The sequence below is a fragment of the Narcine bancroftii genome, chromosome 4 (assembly GCF_036971445.1).
Source record: "Narcine bancroftii isolate sNarBan1 chromosome 4, sNarBan1.hap1, whole genome shotgun sequence".
Taxonomy (NCBI): Eukaryota; Metazoa; Chordata; class Chondrichthyes; order Torpediniformes; family Narcinidae; genus Narcine; species Narcine bancroftii.
The window spans coordinates 302371915-302391235 of record NC_091472.1 but is presented as its reverse complement, the minus strand read 5'-3'; the positions used below and the strand labels follow the sequence as shown (position 1 = coordinate 302391235).

The 19321-nt window shown below is 44.5% G+C and overlaps 1 protein-coding gene and 1 long non-coding RNA gene across 6 annotated transcripts in view; one reads left to right on the top strand and one right to left on the bottom strand.

Annotated features, from left to right (window-relative positions):
• The window catches only part of LOC138762185 (mitogen-activated protein kinase kinase kinase 20-like), a 126908-nt gene extending 118150 nt beyond the window's left edge, over window positions 1–8758 (bottom strand). The window contains exons 1-2 of one of the 5 annotated variants that reach the window (XM_069935743.1): window positions 8626–8758; window positions 7244–7415 (exon numbers count right to left, since the gene is read on the bottom strand). In XM_069935743.1, the coding sequence (XP_069791844.1) occupies window positions 7244–7402 (159 nt within the window). In that variant the 5' untranslated portion in view covers window positions 7403–7415; window positions 8626–8758. Of the gene's footprint in view, window positions 1–7243; window positions 7775–8303; window positions 8543–8625 lie in introns of those variants that run through there. The other 4 variants (XM_069935747.1, XM_069935748.1, XM_069935746.1 and 1 more) reach the window with 4 other exon arrangements.
• On the top strand, window positions 8210–9797 carry LOC138762186 (uncharacterized). The gene is made up of 2 exons (XR_011356811.1): window positions 8210–8914; window positions 9253–9797. It is a non-coding gene; the product is annotated as an uncharacterized lncRNA (long non-coding RNA).
• Window positions 9798–19321: the final 9524 nt, after the last annotated feature.

The following is a 19321-nucleotide window of genomic DNA, read 5'->3' as shown; positions in this document are numbered from 1 at the left end:
CAACTCGAGTGATCTGACAACCCCAACTCGAGTGATCTGACAACCCCAACTCGAGTGATCTGACAACCCCAACTCGAGTGATCTGACAACCCCAACTCGAGTGATCTGACAACCCCAACTCGAGTGATCTGACAACCCCAACTCGAGTGATCTGACAACCCCAACTCGAGTGATCTGACAACCCCAACTCGAGTGATCTGACAACCCCAACTCGAGTGATCTGACAACCCCAACTCGAGTGATCTGACAACCCCAACTCGAGTGATCTGACAACCCCAACTCGAGTGATCTGACAACCCCAACTCGAGTGATCTGACAACCCCAACTCGAGTGATCTGACAACCCCAACTCGAGTGATCTGACAACCCCAACTCGAGTGATCTGACAACCCCAACTCGAGTGATCTGACACCCCATCAAGGCAGCTGATGTACAGAGAGTAGGGTGGACCTGGAACGAAATGCAGCAGAATGCTTTCGACACTTTAAAGAGATGCACGTCGTGGCGTCCAGTCCTCTCCCTACTATGTCGTAGGAAAACCGGTGTTGTACACTTCAAGGTCACTCACGGACACCAGGTACGTAAAATTGCTCCAAGTTCAATGACCATCTATGGTAGGCCGATTACCATAGAAACTGACCATCTACCCTTGGTGACAATACTGAATAAAACAATACAGTGGAGCCAGAGAGACTACAGCAAGTGATGCTCAGGCTCCAGAAGTACAACACCACTCTGGTGCACAAGTGCGGTAAGGAGATGCATGGTCCAGCAGGTTGAAGGAGAAGACAGTTTTGATGATATGACGGTCATTCACATATCCTCGGCCCGGATGGAGGAACTAAGAAAACACCCTAGGGACCTTCAACAAGGGCGACTGGCCGAACAAGCAGCGCAGTTTGCCACCAGCAGTACTACCCTACTTTCCCTTCAGCGATGAGCTTCTCATTGACAAAGAGGTCGTGATGAAGGGCCAAAGAGCGGTAATCCTGAGCTCACTGCAGAATACATACGTCGAAATTCTGCACAGAGGGGGCCTGGGCATATAGACGACAAAACACAGGGTGAGGGACATTGTTTTCTGGCTAGGCATGGCAGAAAAAATACACAAAGGGACACAGGCCTGCTCAGTATACAACAGCACCACGCCACACCAGTAGTAAAAGCCACTGAAGCTCCACCGCATACCAGACCTACCTTGGTCGACCGTGGCAATGAACATTTTCGAATGGTGGAAACAGCCATACTTGGTACTAATTGACTCATACTTGGGATGGTTCGAGATAAACCTGCTGCGCGATATGACCAAGCTGAAACAATACCTCTCGGTGAATGAGGCGCCTCACACTCTGCTATCAGACAATGGTAGGCAGTTCACCAGCGAGAGATTCAGAGACTTTGCAGTGGGTTGGCTGAGAGAGCTGTAAGCGCAAAACAGCTCATGAAAAACTCTTACAAGGAACCTATTCAACCTGAGGAATGCCCCTCGTGACACCACATTGGACTTGCCTGTGCAACAGTCAACCAGGTCAACTCTACCGGTGACAAGGAAACTCAATCAAGAAACCCACAAGAAGTCAAGGCTCAGCTGCTGAACAGAAGGCTGGAGCAAAAAAAAATCTTATGACAGAACAAGCCAACCAGTCATGTCACTGGCAGGTCATAAGAATGCAGACTCCACAGGGCTACGACCACATGGGAATAGTCAAAATGGGCTGCCATGAACTTAGGTCATACCTGGTGGGTTCAAAATGGAAAGTGTACAGAAGAAACAGATGGTACATCCTCCCGGTATGGTTGGTACCCCCATCTCAAACCAACCCAGATGAGACTGTGTTCCTGGACATGGAACGTGAGCCTGAGATCGGCAGGGTTTCTCCATCCCAAACACTAAAGAGACAATGAACAATACACACCCTTAGGATGAGGCACCCCAAGCCTTCACATCCACAGATGGCTGTTATAGGACATGTGTTGGGTGCATCTGTAAACCTAACCCAAAACACCAGGACTGAACAGGGTTGGATGTATTGTTACAGATTATGTTATATTTTACATTGTATATAGATATGTTTTAAAGGAGATAAATTGTGGTAGGTGTTTTTGTTTAGGTCACACACAGATACAAAGACTTCAACACAGATCTCATTTAAAATGCTGGACCTCTGCTCAAGCCAGACAGTCCAGGCTCTGAGTGCCTTTGCAAAAACTTTGAAGAATGCCTATAAGGACTTCACAAGTAGGTGTTAATTGGACATGTTGTGGAGAAATGGATTATTGTTTTGGAAAGCAACAGATGAACGGATTTGGAAGATTAGGTCCGGTACCGCTGTGTGTCTGAATGAAGGTCATGGTTTTGCAAGCATAGAGAGTTAAGCAGGTTCTTTTCTGAGAGAGGAGAGAGGAGAGAGGAGAGAGGAGAGAGGAGAGAGGAGAGAGGAGAGAGGAGAGAGGAGAGAGGAGAGAGGAGAGAGGAGAGAGGAGAGAGGAGAGAGGAGAGAGGAGAGAGGAGAGAGGAGAGAGGAGAGAGGAGAGAGGAGAGAGGAGAGAGGAGAGAGGAGAGAGGAGAGAGGAGAGAGGAGAGAGGAGAGAGGAGAGAGGAGAGAATTCAGTTCTACAGTTCAGCAGCAACAGCTGGGACTGGAACAGGACAAGCTGGCAAGCTTGTGGAAAAACCCCATTTTGAAGACAGGTTGTGAGTTCTTAGTTCAGCCTGTTCAAAGTCCTTGTGGTCCATACAAGAGGAGATGGCTGGCTGCATAATGTTTCACCTGAAATAAGGGAAACAGAAGAGGAACTCCGTGGTGACCTGAAAGAAAGAGGTTATAATCTGGAAAACCCTGATGAGGCAAATTTCTTCGGCAAGACACTGAAGTGGCTGATTGGAAGGAATTCAAGGAACAAATTTTTCTGAAAACCAACAAGAACCTTCCTGAGTGACAACCATTTACCTTTCAAGCACCAAAGCCTGGTAAAATTCATAAATGTTAAATTCTGTGCACAGTACAAGAATTGCCTGGAACCAATGATCTTGGAGGAGTGAGAAGTGAGATTGGACTGTGAATGAAAGAACTTTTCTGAACTTATATACACCTTACATACATGTGCACTTAGAATTAGAAGGGGCTTAAGTTAATAGTGATGTTAAAATTTGATCCTATTTTCATGTTTAAATATAATTAAAAGCAACCTTTGTTTAAGTAACCAATTGTCTTGGTGAATTTCTATTGCTACTGGATTTTGGGACCCTCTGGACCCATAACAGTATGATATTTGAATGTTACCCATACAATATTTAAAATGTTAAAATTGGCTCATACTGTGGTATGTGGGGGGCAGTAGACAGCTGCTGCTGTCAGCTGCTCTCGCCCGCTGCGCATGCACGAGATCCACGAGCGCACGTTAGTTAAATTGAGTACTAGCAGGGGGAAGATGCCATGCTGAGCGATCTCTCTCTCTCTCTTTGATTGTGTAAAGTTGTTTGGTTCACCTCACCTGCCGACTCGTCTAGTTATTCAGCATGCAATACATCTTTCGCCATTTTATCAATGAAGCTGAAGGTAGCTCTCCACCAAAAATGGCACAATATCAATGATGTATTTGATCTCCATTTCAGCCACCAGCTGAACCAGATCTTGACCACTTCCTGGAACTAATCAGACCGGGACAATACTTTTGTGTACAAAACCAACTTCCATTACAAATTTAAGATTTCATAACTCTGAGCTTTAAACACTGGAGTTTTGATCTCACACATCCAAAATATTGCCACAGATTTTGTATCCTGCTACGAGTCCAGAGGACTCCAAAACCCAGTCGCAATGGAAATTCACCAAGAAAATGGTTATTCAAACATAAGTTGCTTTTAATTTTCTTTAAACATAATAACAGGATCAAACTTTAACATTATTATTAACTTAACCCCTTCTAACTAAGCGCATGTGTATGTTCAGGAAAGTTCTCTGTTTCACTGTCCAATCATTCACTTCTCCAAGTTCACCAGAATCAGACAATTCTCATACTGTGCACAGAATTCAACATTTATCATTTCCCCCAGGCTCTGGAGTTTAAAGGTAAATGGTTACCGCTCAGGAAGGTTATTGTTGGTTTCAGAGAGAAATTTGTTGCTTGTTGGACACACACAAAGTGATTTCCTCCAATCAGTCACTTCAGTGTCTTGACAAAGAAACTTGCCCCATCATGGGATTTACAAATGATAACCTCTTCTTCCAGGTCACCATAGATTTCCTCTTGTTTCCCTTCAGGAGAAATGCTCTAGCCATCCATTTCCTCTTGTAAGGACTCCAAGGGTTTTGAATACGCTGAACTCAGAACTCACAACCCATCTTCAAAATGGGGTCCTTCAACAAGCTGCCATTTTGCAGCCTCAAATGCTACTGTAGAAATGACTTCTCTCTTCCCCTCCCAATTGTGAAATCCCCTGTTTGTTTTTTTTTCCCCCTCTCTCTGCTTATAAAAACCATATGACTTCTTACAGGGCTCCAAACCCAATTTTCGAAAGATCTTATCAGTATCTCTGAGCCTGGACTTTATTGCCCATACACAATAGATCAGGATTTTTCATTGCTTCTCCAAAGTCAACCAGAGCCTCAACTTCTAGCTTCAGCAAAGCTCTTACATTTTAAATGAGATGTCTTTTGTGAAGTGTTATATTGTTTGTGAAGTGACCCACACTAAACCCCCACAATCTTTTTTAAAGACATATTTTACCCATAAGTATTCCAACATACCCCATAACAATCCAAAGATATCAGGATTTCAGTCTGGGAGTGGAAGGCTGGAAGTTACACTCAAGAGTTTTTGTTGTTAATACAAATCCATTCAGACTTTGACCTCATGGGGAACCCACAGGGGTATTCTGGCATTGGTGCAAGGACAATGTCTCCACTGATTCCAATGGAGCAAGCAACTTAATTATTTAATTTTGATTTTAATTGTTTTTACTTATTTAATAGTTTTTAAAATGTTTTTCTTCTCAAATTTGTAATAGTTTCTAAATCTCAGACACATCCAAAGTATTTGATGTGCTCTGCTAAGATTTTTAAAAAACTTTTGTGGAATGGGCTTGTTCCGCAACTACATCTGTGAGCTCATTACATTGTGGAATTTCCTGTTGATGAACAGGAACTTCCCTTGCGTAACTAAGACAGATCAGGATTGCAAATTCCTATTGGGGGACCACAGCATCAATCTGAATTTTATTCCAGAAACAGCATCAAGCACATTAATAAAACTGAAACTTGGAAGTGACTTTTGCTCCAAACATGGAGCTTGAGAACATGCTGAGTTTATCACAGCAGCTATATTTACATTAAAAAAAATTCCAAGATACATTAGGGAAACAAACAATCCCAAATAAAAATTGATATGAGCTATTCAATAAGATATAGCCTGATCAAAATCTTAGTCTGAAATAGATGGGCTAAGGAGCACATTAAGGCAGGAAACAAAAGCAGAGAGGGGAAATACTTAAGCAAGGAACTTGTGTTTGGGAGCTTGGCAACCGGAGGTGCAATTTGCAGTGGTGATGCAATTTAAGTTGGGGATAATAGGAGGCCCGACCGAGTCCTGGAGATGATGTGAGAGCTTGTGAAGATCAACGGATGGAGATACCCATAGACATCTTTAATCTTTCCCTTCAACAGGCCACAGAAAAGAGAGAGAGGAGTTGGAAATAGTCCAAATATATTTGAGGGCAGGATGGCAATGACACTAATGAATTTTGAGTCTGCGTGGGTACAAGAGGCAGAACCAAAGAAATGGTTGATGCATCAGAGAAAGAATTGGGGAATGGTACAGGAGTAGGTATAGAACAACGACTGTTCCACATAAATGACCTGCATCTTCCACATTTTATGCATAATTGCCTCGCCAAGAAAGAAGATCCCTTGATTGTTCCATTTCACCCTACCACCTCCACATCCAACAAACTATTCAACACTTCTGGCACCTGTGTTCGCATACCATCCCCAGCCACATCTTCCTATCCCACCCCTTCCACGGGGACCTTTCGCTCCACGATTCCCTGGTCTGCTCCTCCCTCCTTACCCATCCTTCCACCCCTTCAGGCAACTCCCACTGCACACACAGAAGATGCAAAACTCGCACCTCCATTTCTTTCCTCACTTTCATCCAGAGCCATTAACAGGACCTCCAAATGAGGTAGAGTTTTACATTTAACTCATCCAACCTCACCTTCTGCATCTGATGTGACCCCCCACCCCCCCCAATGTCATCGAGACAAGTGCAGATTAGGGGGCTACTTTGCCGAACACCTGCACTTTGTCTGCAGGGGCTCAAACTTCCGAGTGCTGGCCACCAATTCAGAACACCATCTCTCATTGCTTGGCCTTGATGGTAGTAACACAGATTTGTGGTCTGATATTCAAATCTCTGTCAAATAGGCTTTTGGAGTTGGGAAGAGTCCCACTGCATATAGTCACCAGGGAGAAGAACATTGAGAGAGGCTTGGAATGCGAGTCAAATGAACGTCTTCCCAGTATTTAGTCTGCACCCTGAGTACTGGATGCCTGAATAACCAGCTGAGAATGCAGAGATTTGGGGGGGGGGGGGGGTGGTGGATCAACATAAGCGGCTGGATGTTGGCATGAAACATTTGAGGGCTATAAAAAGACAAAGCTCTGCACCAGCCTGAATAATGAACATCCACCAAATGTCACACATTGCATTAAAAACGATTTATGCCAAGAAACCAATATTTTTTTCATGGTATATTGTGAACTTCGTTCAACTACTTTGGTTTTGTGACCTGACAAATTAATTCGGAGAGCAAGGGAGGTGTTTAGACTTCTGCGGGAACCATCCCGTGGTGAGAATTCTCCATGTGGAATGCCACCTCAAATGTTTCAAGCCCACACGGTCAATTCCTCCTCTCTCAGGAAATTAAACTCAAGGCAACTCCAAAACAAATATCACACTCTCGTGCACAGATAAAAAAATGGTAGAAAATAAACATTTATTTATCTGCATCTGTTCATTCGACCGTGGTGAAACTTTCTAACAGCCACTAAAGCGACTTTTTAAAAAGTCGGCACACAACTTTGGTCAGGGGCCAGTAACTTTTCAGCAGGTTCCAAGTGCATCGGGCTGAAATTCATATGATTCGCCTCCCTTCACGTTGGAGAAGCAGTTTGCAGTGGAGAGGGGTTTAAAGCCCCTTATTCCGCGTGAGAACAGGGCTTTTGTTTGAAACAAGGTCTTACCTCGCGTTCTATCTTGAGCAACTTCTTCACAGCCACCTCCTTGCCTTGGGACGTCCACGTTGCCCGGTACACACTCCCGAAGCTTCCCCCACCGCAGTTCTCGTGAAATTGCAAATCATCCAACTGAATTTGTAGAAAGGATGGGCCGAGGGACAACATGGCAATAACGACCCTGCAAAACATGAACGGGACCGTTTCCAGGAGAACCCTCCACCGGGACCGGGCTCCGCTCAACCCGATACATTCACGGCAAAGTCGCAACAGCTCGGCCGAAAATCATTTCAGTGCCTTCAAATAGACAGCGGCTGAAATTCGCGCGTCCTCGCTGCCGGGTGGGTTTCAAGGTGAAGGGCACGTCCAACTGCTGGGGACTGAGCCCCGGGCGTCGCCAGGAGAGTCGCTGGCTTCTCCCCCCCAAAGAGAAGCTCAGCTCATGGCCCGCAGCCGCTGGGCCTTTCGGTTGCGGGCTGACTGCCGCTCACAAGGGGTCTGGCCGCTGCCCAAGGCGCGCCGACCCCGGCCGCGCTCCCCGTGGAGAGCGTCCCCCGGAGCCCCCCGTGGAGAGCGTCCCCCGGAGCCCCCCGTGGAGAGCGTCCCCCGGAGCCCCCCGTGGAGAGCGTCCCCCGGAGCCCCCCGTGGAGAGCGTCCCCCGGAGCCCCCCGTGGAGAGCGTCCCCCGGAGCCCCCCGTGGAGAGCGTCCCCCGGAGCCCCCCGTGGAGAGGCGACCCCCGGAGCCCCACCCCCCCCGTGGAGAGCGATCCCCGGAGCCCCACCCCCCCCGTGGAGAGCGATCCCCGGAGCCCCACCCCCCCCGTGGAGAGCGATCCCCGGAGCCCCACCCCCCCCCCCCCGTGGAGAGCGTCCCCCGGAGCCCCCCCCCCCGTGGAGAGCGTCCCCCGGAGCCCCCCCCCCGTGGAGAGCGACCCCCGGAGCCATCCCCCCCCGTGGAGAGGCGACCCTCAGAGCCCCCGCCCCCGAATCCCTTTAGCACAACAAAACACTTGCAAAGGACCGGCCCGTCACGAAAGTTCTGGTTTCTTGAACTAAAAGTTAAACCCACACAAAAACAGCCCATTCTGGGAGCAGGGAGGGAGGCGGCTTTTTGGCCAAAGCGGTCACATGAGAACGGGCTCTGAAGTTTGGGACTCGGTCCGAAACTTGCTGGGTCCTGTGATGAGACCGAGGACAGCGCTGGACCCCGGCGTGAAGTTCGCGTTCAAGCGGCGTCCGGCCCTTCCAGAGGAACTGGAATCATTCGGCTGCGGGACAAGTCGAGGGCACGACGCTTCAGCCCGGACTCTCTCCCTTCGGCGCCGTCACACACTTGCAGAGAACGGGACCTTGACTCGGAAATAGATCCATAACACTTGAAACTCTCTTACCTCCACCGATCGTGCTCTGGCCTGCGACTGCGAATGGAGCACGCCGCCCAGAACCCTTCCTGCCCAGGCAGCCCACCCCTTACAGTGCAGGAGGCAGCGCCTCCTGCAGCCAGCTGAGCACTGGCCCCGGGGTGGCCAGGCTTCAGGGTGTTGTGTATCCCTTTGAAGCTCTTCGTTAGCTCATGTTCTATTTTTTTTCTCATGATGGCACATAAGATGCTGAACATCGGCGGGATCCCTCTGACCAAGTCCTCTTACCCAGTCATCTCTGCCCATCAAGCACGATCAGGTAAGGGCGTTGTGGCACCATTAAATCACCCCAGCAGATTGGCTTCCACTGCCTAGCTTCGTGAATTATGCAGATCACTCTTCAAGCGTCCAAGCCAAGTAATGGATATTTTCTTCATTGTTCTGGAAATGGTTGAGAGAAACAATTGATATTCCCTTACTTCAGACCTAAAACGGCCAGTTGAGGTTTTTTTTAACTCCCTTGAGCCTGTTCCCTTGTTGCCCATCATGTAACAGCTTAGGTTAGGAGCTGCAGTGCATATTATATATTAAGCCACTGCCAGAAAGGGGAAAACATTTGCATGATTCTACTATTCTAAACATTTATTCCTTTCACAGGAGGGGCATAGGAGCCTGCAGCTGACGTGGACATTACCCCTCCATAAATCTTTGTCCGCGAAGCCAAGCCAAAGAAAAGAAGAATGGACCATCTACAATGCATTGTAGTGACTTCCAAAGGCTGCTACAACAGGTCTTCCCTCACCCATGGCCTCCATTACTGAGGGCAAGGGCAGCAGTTTCATTTCAACACCATCAGGTTCTTCTTCAAGTCATGTACCATCCTGACTCGGGAATGCATCACTGGTCTTCATCATAGCTAGGTGTAAATCCTTGAACTTGCCTGCCGAAGGACTCTGTTAAATAACGATGTCATAAAGATTATAGGGTTCAAGAAAGCAGCCTGCTCAACCTTCTCGAGGAACGAGAGGGATGACCCATAAATACTGACCCTAAAAAAACACTCAAGGGCAGAATCCCCAGAGGCTGCCACCACCAATGTGATGTGGATGAGAAGGAATGGTTGGAAACTATTAGGGGGTCGCTAGAGGCTAAAGTCTCAGAATATTTGTGAGAATAAAAATAAAATGAAGGTTGACTTTTAACGTGTGATTTAATGAGAGCTGTGCACAAATGGAGGTTTGGGAGTAATAGCCAAGTTGGAGGTGGTGTAAGGTTAATCTGTTCAAGTTTTGACTGTTAGATAAAGGCACGGTGGAGAATAATTGCATTGTTTCTTAGACTTGGAGCAGCAAAATTGATGTGTTCATGTCAGGTCTGGGAAGGATGAAAGAGGGGTAGTGGAGAAAGCAGAATCAGAATGTGAGAATGCAAGAGAAAGAATGGTATATATCAGTAAGGAAATGAAGGTACATAGAGAGGGAGTATAGGGTGCAAGGAGGACACGAGAAACTTCAACTTAGCCAAGAATGGTTATAATTTGGATGAGACAAATGATCAAGGGATTAAAAAAAATGAAGACATTACAAATCTGTCCAATGGTCCTTAATATCTATGATGTTTAGAAGCATTCAGATACGAAGGACACAACTGGTTAAAACATAAAGCTAAAAAATAATCCACACACTTTTTCAAAAAAAGATACTTTTAATTTTGTATTTCAAATCATGTAACATCCATCACATATCTTTCTTTTTTTACAGCTCTGACAATGCTGGATCCAAGAGCAAATACCCAAGAGTGTGTAAGCGAAATCCATCCATGGACCTCACCCAGAAAATTGGCAGTAGAGCAGGCTGTGGGCTTGCAAAGTCACAGAAGAGTCCCAAACTTTGCAGCACTTACACTGAGAATGTTATGAAGGGCTGTGAGGATTGTTTAGCCAGGAAGTGGAACAGAGGCACAATCTCCAATAAAATGTTTTAGAAGTGGCAGTGTTTGAGGCACAAGTGCTGTGATTGAGGTATAAATGCTGAGCATTTGGCTCATGAGGTTTCAGTGAATGGGTTGAGTAGAAGTACAAATGTTGATTTTTGTATTTTCCGACTGAGTGTAAAAGAGATGGCAGTCAGGGGAGAGATATGCTTCTCTTGCAGGATGTGGGATATCAGGGAAACTTCCATTGTCCCCAGAATCTACATCTGAGGCAAGCATGTCCAGCTGAAGTTCCTTACTAACTGAGCTGTGGAATTGGACAAACTCAAGATCAGCTTGCAGGCTGAGATTTGTAGATAACAGTTATAGTGACGAGGTCAACCTTAAGATGCAGGCTGCAGATAGTTGGGTGACCACAAGGAAAGGTAAAAGGACTGGTTTCTCCTGTAACTATTCCTCTCATTATCAGATATACTTGTTGGTTATGTTGGGAGAATGACCTTTCAAGGGGCAGTTGGAGCAACAGCTGAGTTAGTGGAACCATGACAGGTTCTGAGCCTCCACAGGGAAGGTTAAACCAATAGTAATAGGTGACTCCATAATTGGCGGGAGGGGGAGGAAGACAGTCAGGAGGTTGTGTCTGCGAGCTAGACACCAGAATGACTCATTGCCTCCTGGGTGCCAGGTTCAAGGATGTCTCTGAGCAGTTGGTGAACAGAGAGGGTGAGCAACCAGATGTCACTGTGCATGACAATAACACCATCTACAAATTTGCCGACGATACCACGGTAGTTGGTTGTACAAAGAAAGGCGATGATGAGTTACGGGGTGGAGGGGGTGGGGGGGTTGAAAACTTGCCCAAATGATGCACCAACATCAACTTTGCACTCAATATCACCAAAACCAAGAGGCTGATTGTTGACTTCAGGAAGGGAAAACCAGAGATGTACAATCCAGCGATCATTGGGGAGTGGAGAGGGTGAGCAAATTTTAGTTCTTGAGAGTCAATATCTTGGAGAAACTTTCCTGGACCCAGCACACTAATGGCATCATGAAAAAAGCAAATCAGCAAATGAAAATGGCATCATGAAAAAAGCAAATTGTGGAGGTTTGGTATGACACCAGAAACCCCGGGAAATTTCTACAGAGATGTGGTGGAAAGTGTGCTGAGTGGCTGCATCATGGTCTGGTATGAGAACACCAATACACCTGAGTTTAAAGCCCTCCAAAAGGTAGTGGACACAGCCTAGGTCATCACAGGTAAATCTATCCCACTATCTTGAACATCACAGGGAATGCTGCTGTTGGAAAGGAAAGAGGTGCCACAAGACTCACACCACCAGGTTCAGGAAAGCTGATAAATCTCCACTATCAGATTTCTCAATGACAAACTCAATCAGGGACTCATTTAAGGACTCTTACTTGTGCACTTTATTGATTTTTTTAATTCTCTCCATTGCACAGTCAGTTTGTTTACATTTGTTATCTGTTTAGGGTTCTTTATTTGTTTATATTTTTTGCACTAACAATAAGTGATAATTCTGCCTCGCCCAAAGGAAAAAGAATCTTAGGGTTGTACGTGATGACATATATGTACTTTGACAATAAATCTGAAATCTATCAATCTAAATTGGCATCAATGACATAGGCAAGAAAATGGACAAAGTCATATGGAGTGAATTCAGGAAGTTAGAAAAGAGACTAAAAAGCAGGACCTTGAAAGTAATAATCTCTGGATTACTCCCAGTGCCACGTGCTATTGATGTTAGGGATAGAAACATAAGCCAGATGAATGTTGGGTGATGAACTAGTGCAGGGGCAAGAATTTATGTTCCTGTATCATTGAGATCTCTTCTGGGGTGGAGGTGACCTGTAAAAGAGGGGTGAGTTGCACCCAAACTGGAGGGGGACCAATATCCTGGCTGGGAGATTTGCTAGCACAACATGGGAAGATTTAAACAAATATGGCGGGGGGCCGGGGCCCAGAGCAGTGATGAGCCTGATGAGAAGTTGGGGGTTAATACTCTAGTAAAAGAAAGCAAGCTTTGTTCACAGGAGAGGCTGGATCACATCAAAACTTCAATGCAAGAAGTTGAACAAGAAAGTAGATGAACTCCGGGTGTAAATTCTCTAGGATTAGAGCCATTACAAAAACATGGCTGAGTAAAGGACAAGACTTTCAGCTTTACGTTCCAGGGTGCCAATGCGACAAACAGGATAGAGGTGAGGGGAAGAGAGGAGAGGGGTTGCCTTTTTGATGAGGGAAGACAAAACAACAGTAATTAGAGAGGTTATTCTTGGTGGCATCATCCAGTGAGCTATGGTGGGTAGAAATTTGAAACTAGGAGGGAATAATCACTTCGATGGACTTACATTATAGTTCCCCCAATAATCAACAGGAATTAGAGGACCAGATATGTAGGGAGATTGCAAATAGCTAAATGAATAATAGGGTAATATCACTGGGAGATTTTAACTACCCTAAAATTAACTGTGGTTTCATTTAGGATGAAATTTAATAAGCATGTTTAAAAAAAGCTTCCCAAATCAATATATCGAGGGCCATTCTTGAGAGGATGAAACACTGGACCTTGTGTGAGAGAAGAAGGCAGAGCAAATAACTGAAACAACAGAGAGGAGAACTTTGGGGCAGTGACCTTAAAGTTTATTAACATCCTCATTGCTCTTTTTGGAATATTCTGAGAAGATGATGTGTTACTTCAATTCAATGCTGAATTTTATCTTTTACTTGTTGATGGCCAGATATTAAATTTTGATTAAATGGAAAGATAGTACCCCAGCCACACATGCACAGTGGCATGTTTTGGAAAATATTAGATATGCAATCAATGATGCAAATATTAAATTCCATATGATATGGGGCTTGTACATGGACTACTATCATAATCTGAAGATTTAGTGTTAATCTGGAATGTTGGCATTGTGTTGTCCTTCCCTAAGTTTGAGCCACTTGAATTTATGGATGTTAATTTTCAACCTTGTTTAGGGGAAGGGGTTTTGAATTTTTTTTCTTTTCTTTTCTCTTTTGTTATATTATATTTTATTATCGTGATTGTGCTTCAGAACTTGGACTTACAGCCATTTTATATACATTTTTTCAGGTCTTGTAGCACACTTCATAATTATATTTGTCCAACTTTTTTATTGTAAAACTATCACTAAAAATATTTTTAAAAGAATGTTTCTGGGACTAGAGGGCTTGAGTAATCAGGAGATGTTAAGTAGGCTGGGTCTTTATTCCCAAGGGCAATGGGCCTGAGGAGGATCTTAGAATCAGACCAGTGATTCTAGTTCTGGAATTGTTTACCAAAGGTAAAAGATTGTGAACAATCACTTGATCCATGCCTTCATGGTTTTATAAACCCCTAAAACAGTAGTGCTAAACTTTATTTTTCCCCCATTTACATACCACCTTAAGTAAAACCTTACTAACCACAGAGCACCCAAGCATGCTATGTCATAGGTCCTCTGTGGTAAGTAAGAGATTACTTGCGGTATGTGAGTGGGGAAAAAAAGTTTAGCACTACTGTTTTTGGGGTTTATAAAACCATGAAGGCATGGATCAAGTGATTGTTCACAATCTTTTACCTTTGGTAAACAATTCTAGAACGAGAAGGCATAGTTTTAAGGTGAGAGGGGAGAAATTTAAGAGGGGCCGGAGTGCCAACCTTTTCACCCAGAGTGCAGTTTGTATTTAGGACCAGCTGTCAGAAACATGGACAGGAAGTACTTGGGAGGATACAGAGCAAATTTTACTTGTGATGGATTTTTACTGAGGAATACTTGTGCAAGTGTCTTCATTCAAATCTCAATATCGCAAGCTTAACGAATGTAGCATCATGTTCTCGGAAGTGTTGAGGGCAGTGAATATTTTTGTGAAAATTGGCTACATAAAATTGAGTGAGGTTAACTTCTATATTTACATTACTAGTATAAATTTTGTAACATTGTGTGGTCAAAATAAATGTACTTCAATGGATAAATCTTAATCTCTCCATATACTGCATACCCACCATCCTTGGAACCTGTCAAGACCTCCTTATTCCAGTATTCAAATCTTCCTGCTATGAAGGCCGACCTTACCATTTGCCCAACTAGTTGTTTGTTGCATGTACATATTGATCTTTAATGAGAGGAGCGCAAGCACATCCAAGTTGTTTCCATTGGTGGGGGAGACCAGAATTAGGAGATATAGCCTCAAGATTCAGGGTCGCATACTTAACACAGAGGGTGGCGAACCTGTGGAATTCACTACGCATTGAAGCAATGGAGGCCACTTTTTTAAAACATATTTAAGATAAAGTTGGATAGGTTATTTTACATTGCAGAGGAATTAAGGGACATGGGGAAAAGGCAGGCTCAGCTTCACCTACCTATCAACAGATCAGCCATGATCGCATTGCATGAAGGAGTTGCCTTGGCGGGCCGGATGGCTTGCTTCTATTTCGAAGGTTCTTATGTCTCTGAACAAATATTCAATTTTCTGTTATGCACATCAAAATGGACAGGCTCAAATATTTTTTCACATTGTTGTCCACTCACAAACTTAACTATATCTCCTGGAAAAGCAACAGTAAAAACAGATAAATATAGCCAGGAAAGCTAAGAAAGTAATAAAAACAAAAATGGCAGGGCCTGCTCAAGGGTAGGCAACTCACCAAGATTGGTGAAGGGTGGCCATGATGGTGGTGGTGGTGGGTCCAGAGAAGTATACAGGCAGTGCCACAGGAGTGACGCTGCCTGCAGCACGAGGAGAGCCCTGTGAGCGGAGTTCTGGCGGCAATGCTAATGTTGAAGGAGGCATGAGTGATCCCGACCCCGTGTCGGTGGGGCTGGGGGAAAAGTACAGTCAATTCCAGGAGAGCGACACTGCCTGCAACACAGAGGGTGACCCATGAGCTCCAGGGATGGCGCACCAGCAGTACGGGTGTGATAGTACAGATCTATCACCAATGTACATAGTGTATATAGTTACTGTATCTAGACTGTGCTTACAGCGATTGGCTGAGAGCTAAGCCACACCTATTGTCTGGGCCTTAAAGGGTTGTGTCCCTAGCCAGGTCGGATCATTCTGGACTGGTCGGCCACCTGTGAAGAGCTCCGGTCTTTTGCTAATAAAAGCCTTGGTTTGGATCAACAAGTCTTTGGTTCTTTCGACGAGCTCTACAACGGGTGAGCCCGGATGTGCGTCAGAAGGCGTGGCACGGACAGATCTGCAGGAGCGATGCTGCCTGTGGAGCAGGATGAGCCCCGTGGATGGCGGGAGCAATGTGCAGGTAGCGTGGGTGAGTCAGACCTTGTATCGGAGGTGTTGGGAAGTGGCACGGTCAGCAAGGAGGAGGTTGACGGGCACAGTGGCCCAACATTTCGGGCAGGGAGGAGGAAGAAGCTACATCAAGGGGAGAGGGAGGGCTGTGGTGGAGGCATCAGAAAACAGAATTAAAAAAAATATTTAAAGAACTGTCATTGGCGATGGAAGAGATTAGGATAGCTATTGGGGATTTGTCTGGCAGGATAGCTGACATGGAGAAGGATGAGGAGGTGGAAGATAGGGTAGGGATAATAGAAAATAATAGAGATGCCTGGGTAAAAGATATGGGAAAAATTGGACATGCTGGAAAATTTTAGCCAGAGAAATAATGTAAAGATTGTAGGGGTTAAGGAGGGAGTTGAGGGGAGAGACCCAGTGGCTTTCTTCAGGGAATGGATCCATAAGATGTTCAGGTGTAGAATATTAGCTATAGAATATCTAGTTATGATGAAGAAATCATCACACAGACTTTGCCAATAAGCTGTGGGAGAGAGAGAGAGAGAGGGGTGGGGTGGAGAGAGAGAGAGAGAGAGAGGAGAGAGAGAGAGAGAGAGAGAGAAACCAAGGACTTTCCAAACAGGAATTAATTCATCCACTGAGCCATATCCTAATGCCTGCTTGATCTCTTTAACACAATAATGCTAACTGATGTAAACTGACCTCTACCTGTTAGACATGATCTAAAGGGTGCAATAAGCACCCAGCACCACTGAGTCGTTGAATGGCATGAGTGGGTAGATAGGTGCAATGGGCACACTCCAGGATATGGAGGGAGATGGCACCAAGGCCTGTGGGTTGGTGCCAGGGGGTTATTTGGGTTTTTTTTTGTCTTTTTATGAATTTTTGGTTTTAGTTTTTATGGCTTCTTTAGATTTTGTTTGGAGCACGGTCGTCTGCACCAGAGAACAGTGGCAGATAAGCAGGATGGAAGATCAGGGGAAAAGAAAGTAGAGGAGGAAAATGATGGAGGGGCTCTGGGGTATTGGATAAGACAATTAAATGTTTAAGTTTCAACATCAATGGGATGAATGGAATGATAAAGAGAAATAGAGTTTTGACACAACTTAAAAAAGATACAGGCAGATATATTTTTACTGGAATCACCGTACAAATTAAGAACATATAAAGTTAAAGATGGGGTGGGTGGGCCAGGAGGCACCGTCGTCCTCCTTTAGTTCCTAAACTAGGGGAGTGGCTATCCTTTTTTTTTGTATTTTTTCATAATAAAATTTTAAATATACAATATATTAACTTTTAGGGCATGGCTATCCTGATAGGGAAGAATGTTCCGGTGGTGGTCCAGGATGTGGTCACTGATCTGTCCAGGAGATTTGTGATGATGCATTGTCAGATATATTCCAAATCCTAGACATTTATGAATATATATGCCCTGAATTTCAATGAGAAACCATTTACTCAAGATATATTCTTGAAGGTAACAGAGGGGTGCGCGAATATCTTGATTGGAGGGGATTTCATTTTTTTGTCAGGAATTGGTCATGGATAAGTCAGCAAAGAAAATAATGAGGGCCAAGGTGGCTAAGTCTACCCTAGCCTTTGTGAAAGAGCTGAATTTAATAGACATCTGGAGAAGGCGGAATCTGAGAGAAAGGGATTATTCCTTTTACTCAAGACAACACGATTCCTACATCAGAATTTATTTTTTTTGGCATCAACCCAGTTGGAGATTAGGATAGTGGAGACTGAGTACACAGGCCGATTGCTGTTGGACCATTTACTTTTGACTCTGTCTATCATAATGCCAAATAAGCAGGCTACGGTGCCTGAACTCATTACTGTTGGGAAGACTGGAATTTTATAGCTTTGTTAGAGCTCATATAATTTTTTTCTGTGAGGCAAACTGCCCCTCTACTGACAATAATGCCCTAATATGGGACACATTGTAAGCTTATTTAAGGGGCCAGATAATTGGATATATTAAAGGTATCAAAAAGGGGAACATGAAGGAGATCAATAATCTGGAACAGGAAATAATCCAATTGGAAAAAGATTATCAAAGAGCAGGTTCAGAAGAAAAATACAGGAACTTAATGAATAAAAAAGTCAAATATGATACAAACATACAAGATTGAAAATTTGATCTTAGAATCTAGATAGCAGTATTACAAGCTGGGGGAGAGGGCCCATAAAGTTTTGACTGGCAGGTGAGGGCAGAAGAGATCTCAAAAATCTCAATCAATGTGATCCAAATGGGGGAGGGCAAGATTTCACATAAACAAAATAAATGAAACATTTAGAAAGTTCGACAAAAAGCTGCATAAAATAGATGATTTCTTGCTTACATTGAACTACCAAATTTGGATCAGGCAGATTGAGAGGGGATAAACGCCCCCTTCTCTAGAGAGGAGACTGGAAAAAAACTTTGGGCTCATTACAGGCTAACAAGTCACCAGGGGAAGAAGAAGTTCAAAGATCTCTATGCCCTTTCTTATGAAGGTGGTGGATCAGCTGGCAGAGATGCATACCCTCCCAGGATTTTTCTTAACAGCAATTATCACGGTGATCTCGAGAAAGGACAGGGACCCATTGAATCCTCCTCGTTATTGAGTACAGATTATAAAATCATAACAAAAGCATTGGCCAATTGGTTAGTGGGTATATTTGCCAAAATTAATGAATCCAGATCAAGATTGATTTGTAGGAAAGAGACAATCAGCAAACAACATAACTAGATTGCTTAATACAGTACATCTTGCACAGCCAGGGGTGGATCTAGGAGTGGCCGTAGCTCTGAATGCAGAAAAGGCCCTCAACAGATTGGAGTGAGACTTTTTGTTCAAGATAATGGAGAAATTTGGACTGGGACAAACATTTATAAATTGGGTTAGGACACTCTACTATAAACCCCAAGCTAAAATGATCACAAATGGGCAGATCTTTCCATTGAGTAGGTCCAATAGGCAGAGCTGTTCATACTGGTCATTGAGTCGCTGGTGGAAGCCATTCAGTGGGATCCAGATATAAAGGGGTTCAAGATGGGCCAAGTGGAACATAAAATCAACCTAATGCTGATGATGGGGTGTTCATTGACCAGGCTGAGGATCACATTAGAGGATTATGGAAAGGTCTTGGGGTAGAAGATAAATCATACCTTTGATGAAGACAATACTAACAGGGAAGCCAATTCAAATGGCCACAAGAAGGCATTAAATATCGGGGATAAGGGTTTACGCAACTTTTACAAACTCAATGATCTCCCTTTGCTCTGGAAGATTGAGGAAGACCTCGGTAGATGGAGAACTCTGCCCATAACTTTGGTGGGCAGGGTTAACTGTGTTAAAATGAAGATGATACCAAGAGTACAATATCTATTTCAGTTGTTATACATTCTGTTGCTCCAGGGGTTCTTTAAGATGCTCAGTGAATGTGTCAGAGTTCCTGCAGAATGGTAAAAGTGGCTGGAATTTCCATGGAAAAGTTCACTTGGAATTACAAACTGGG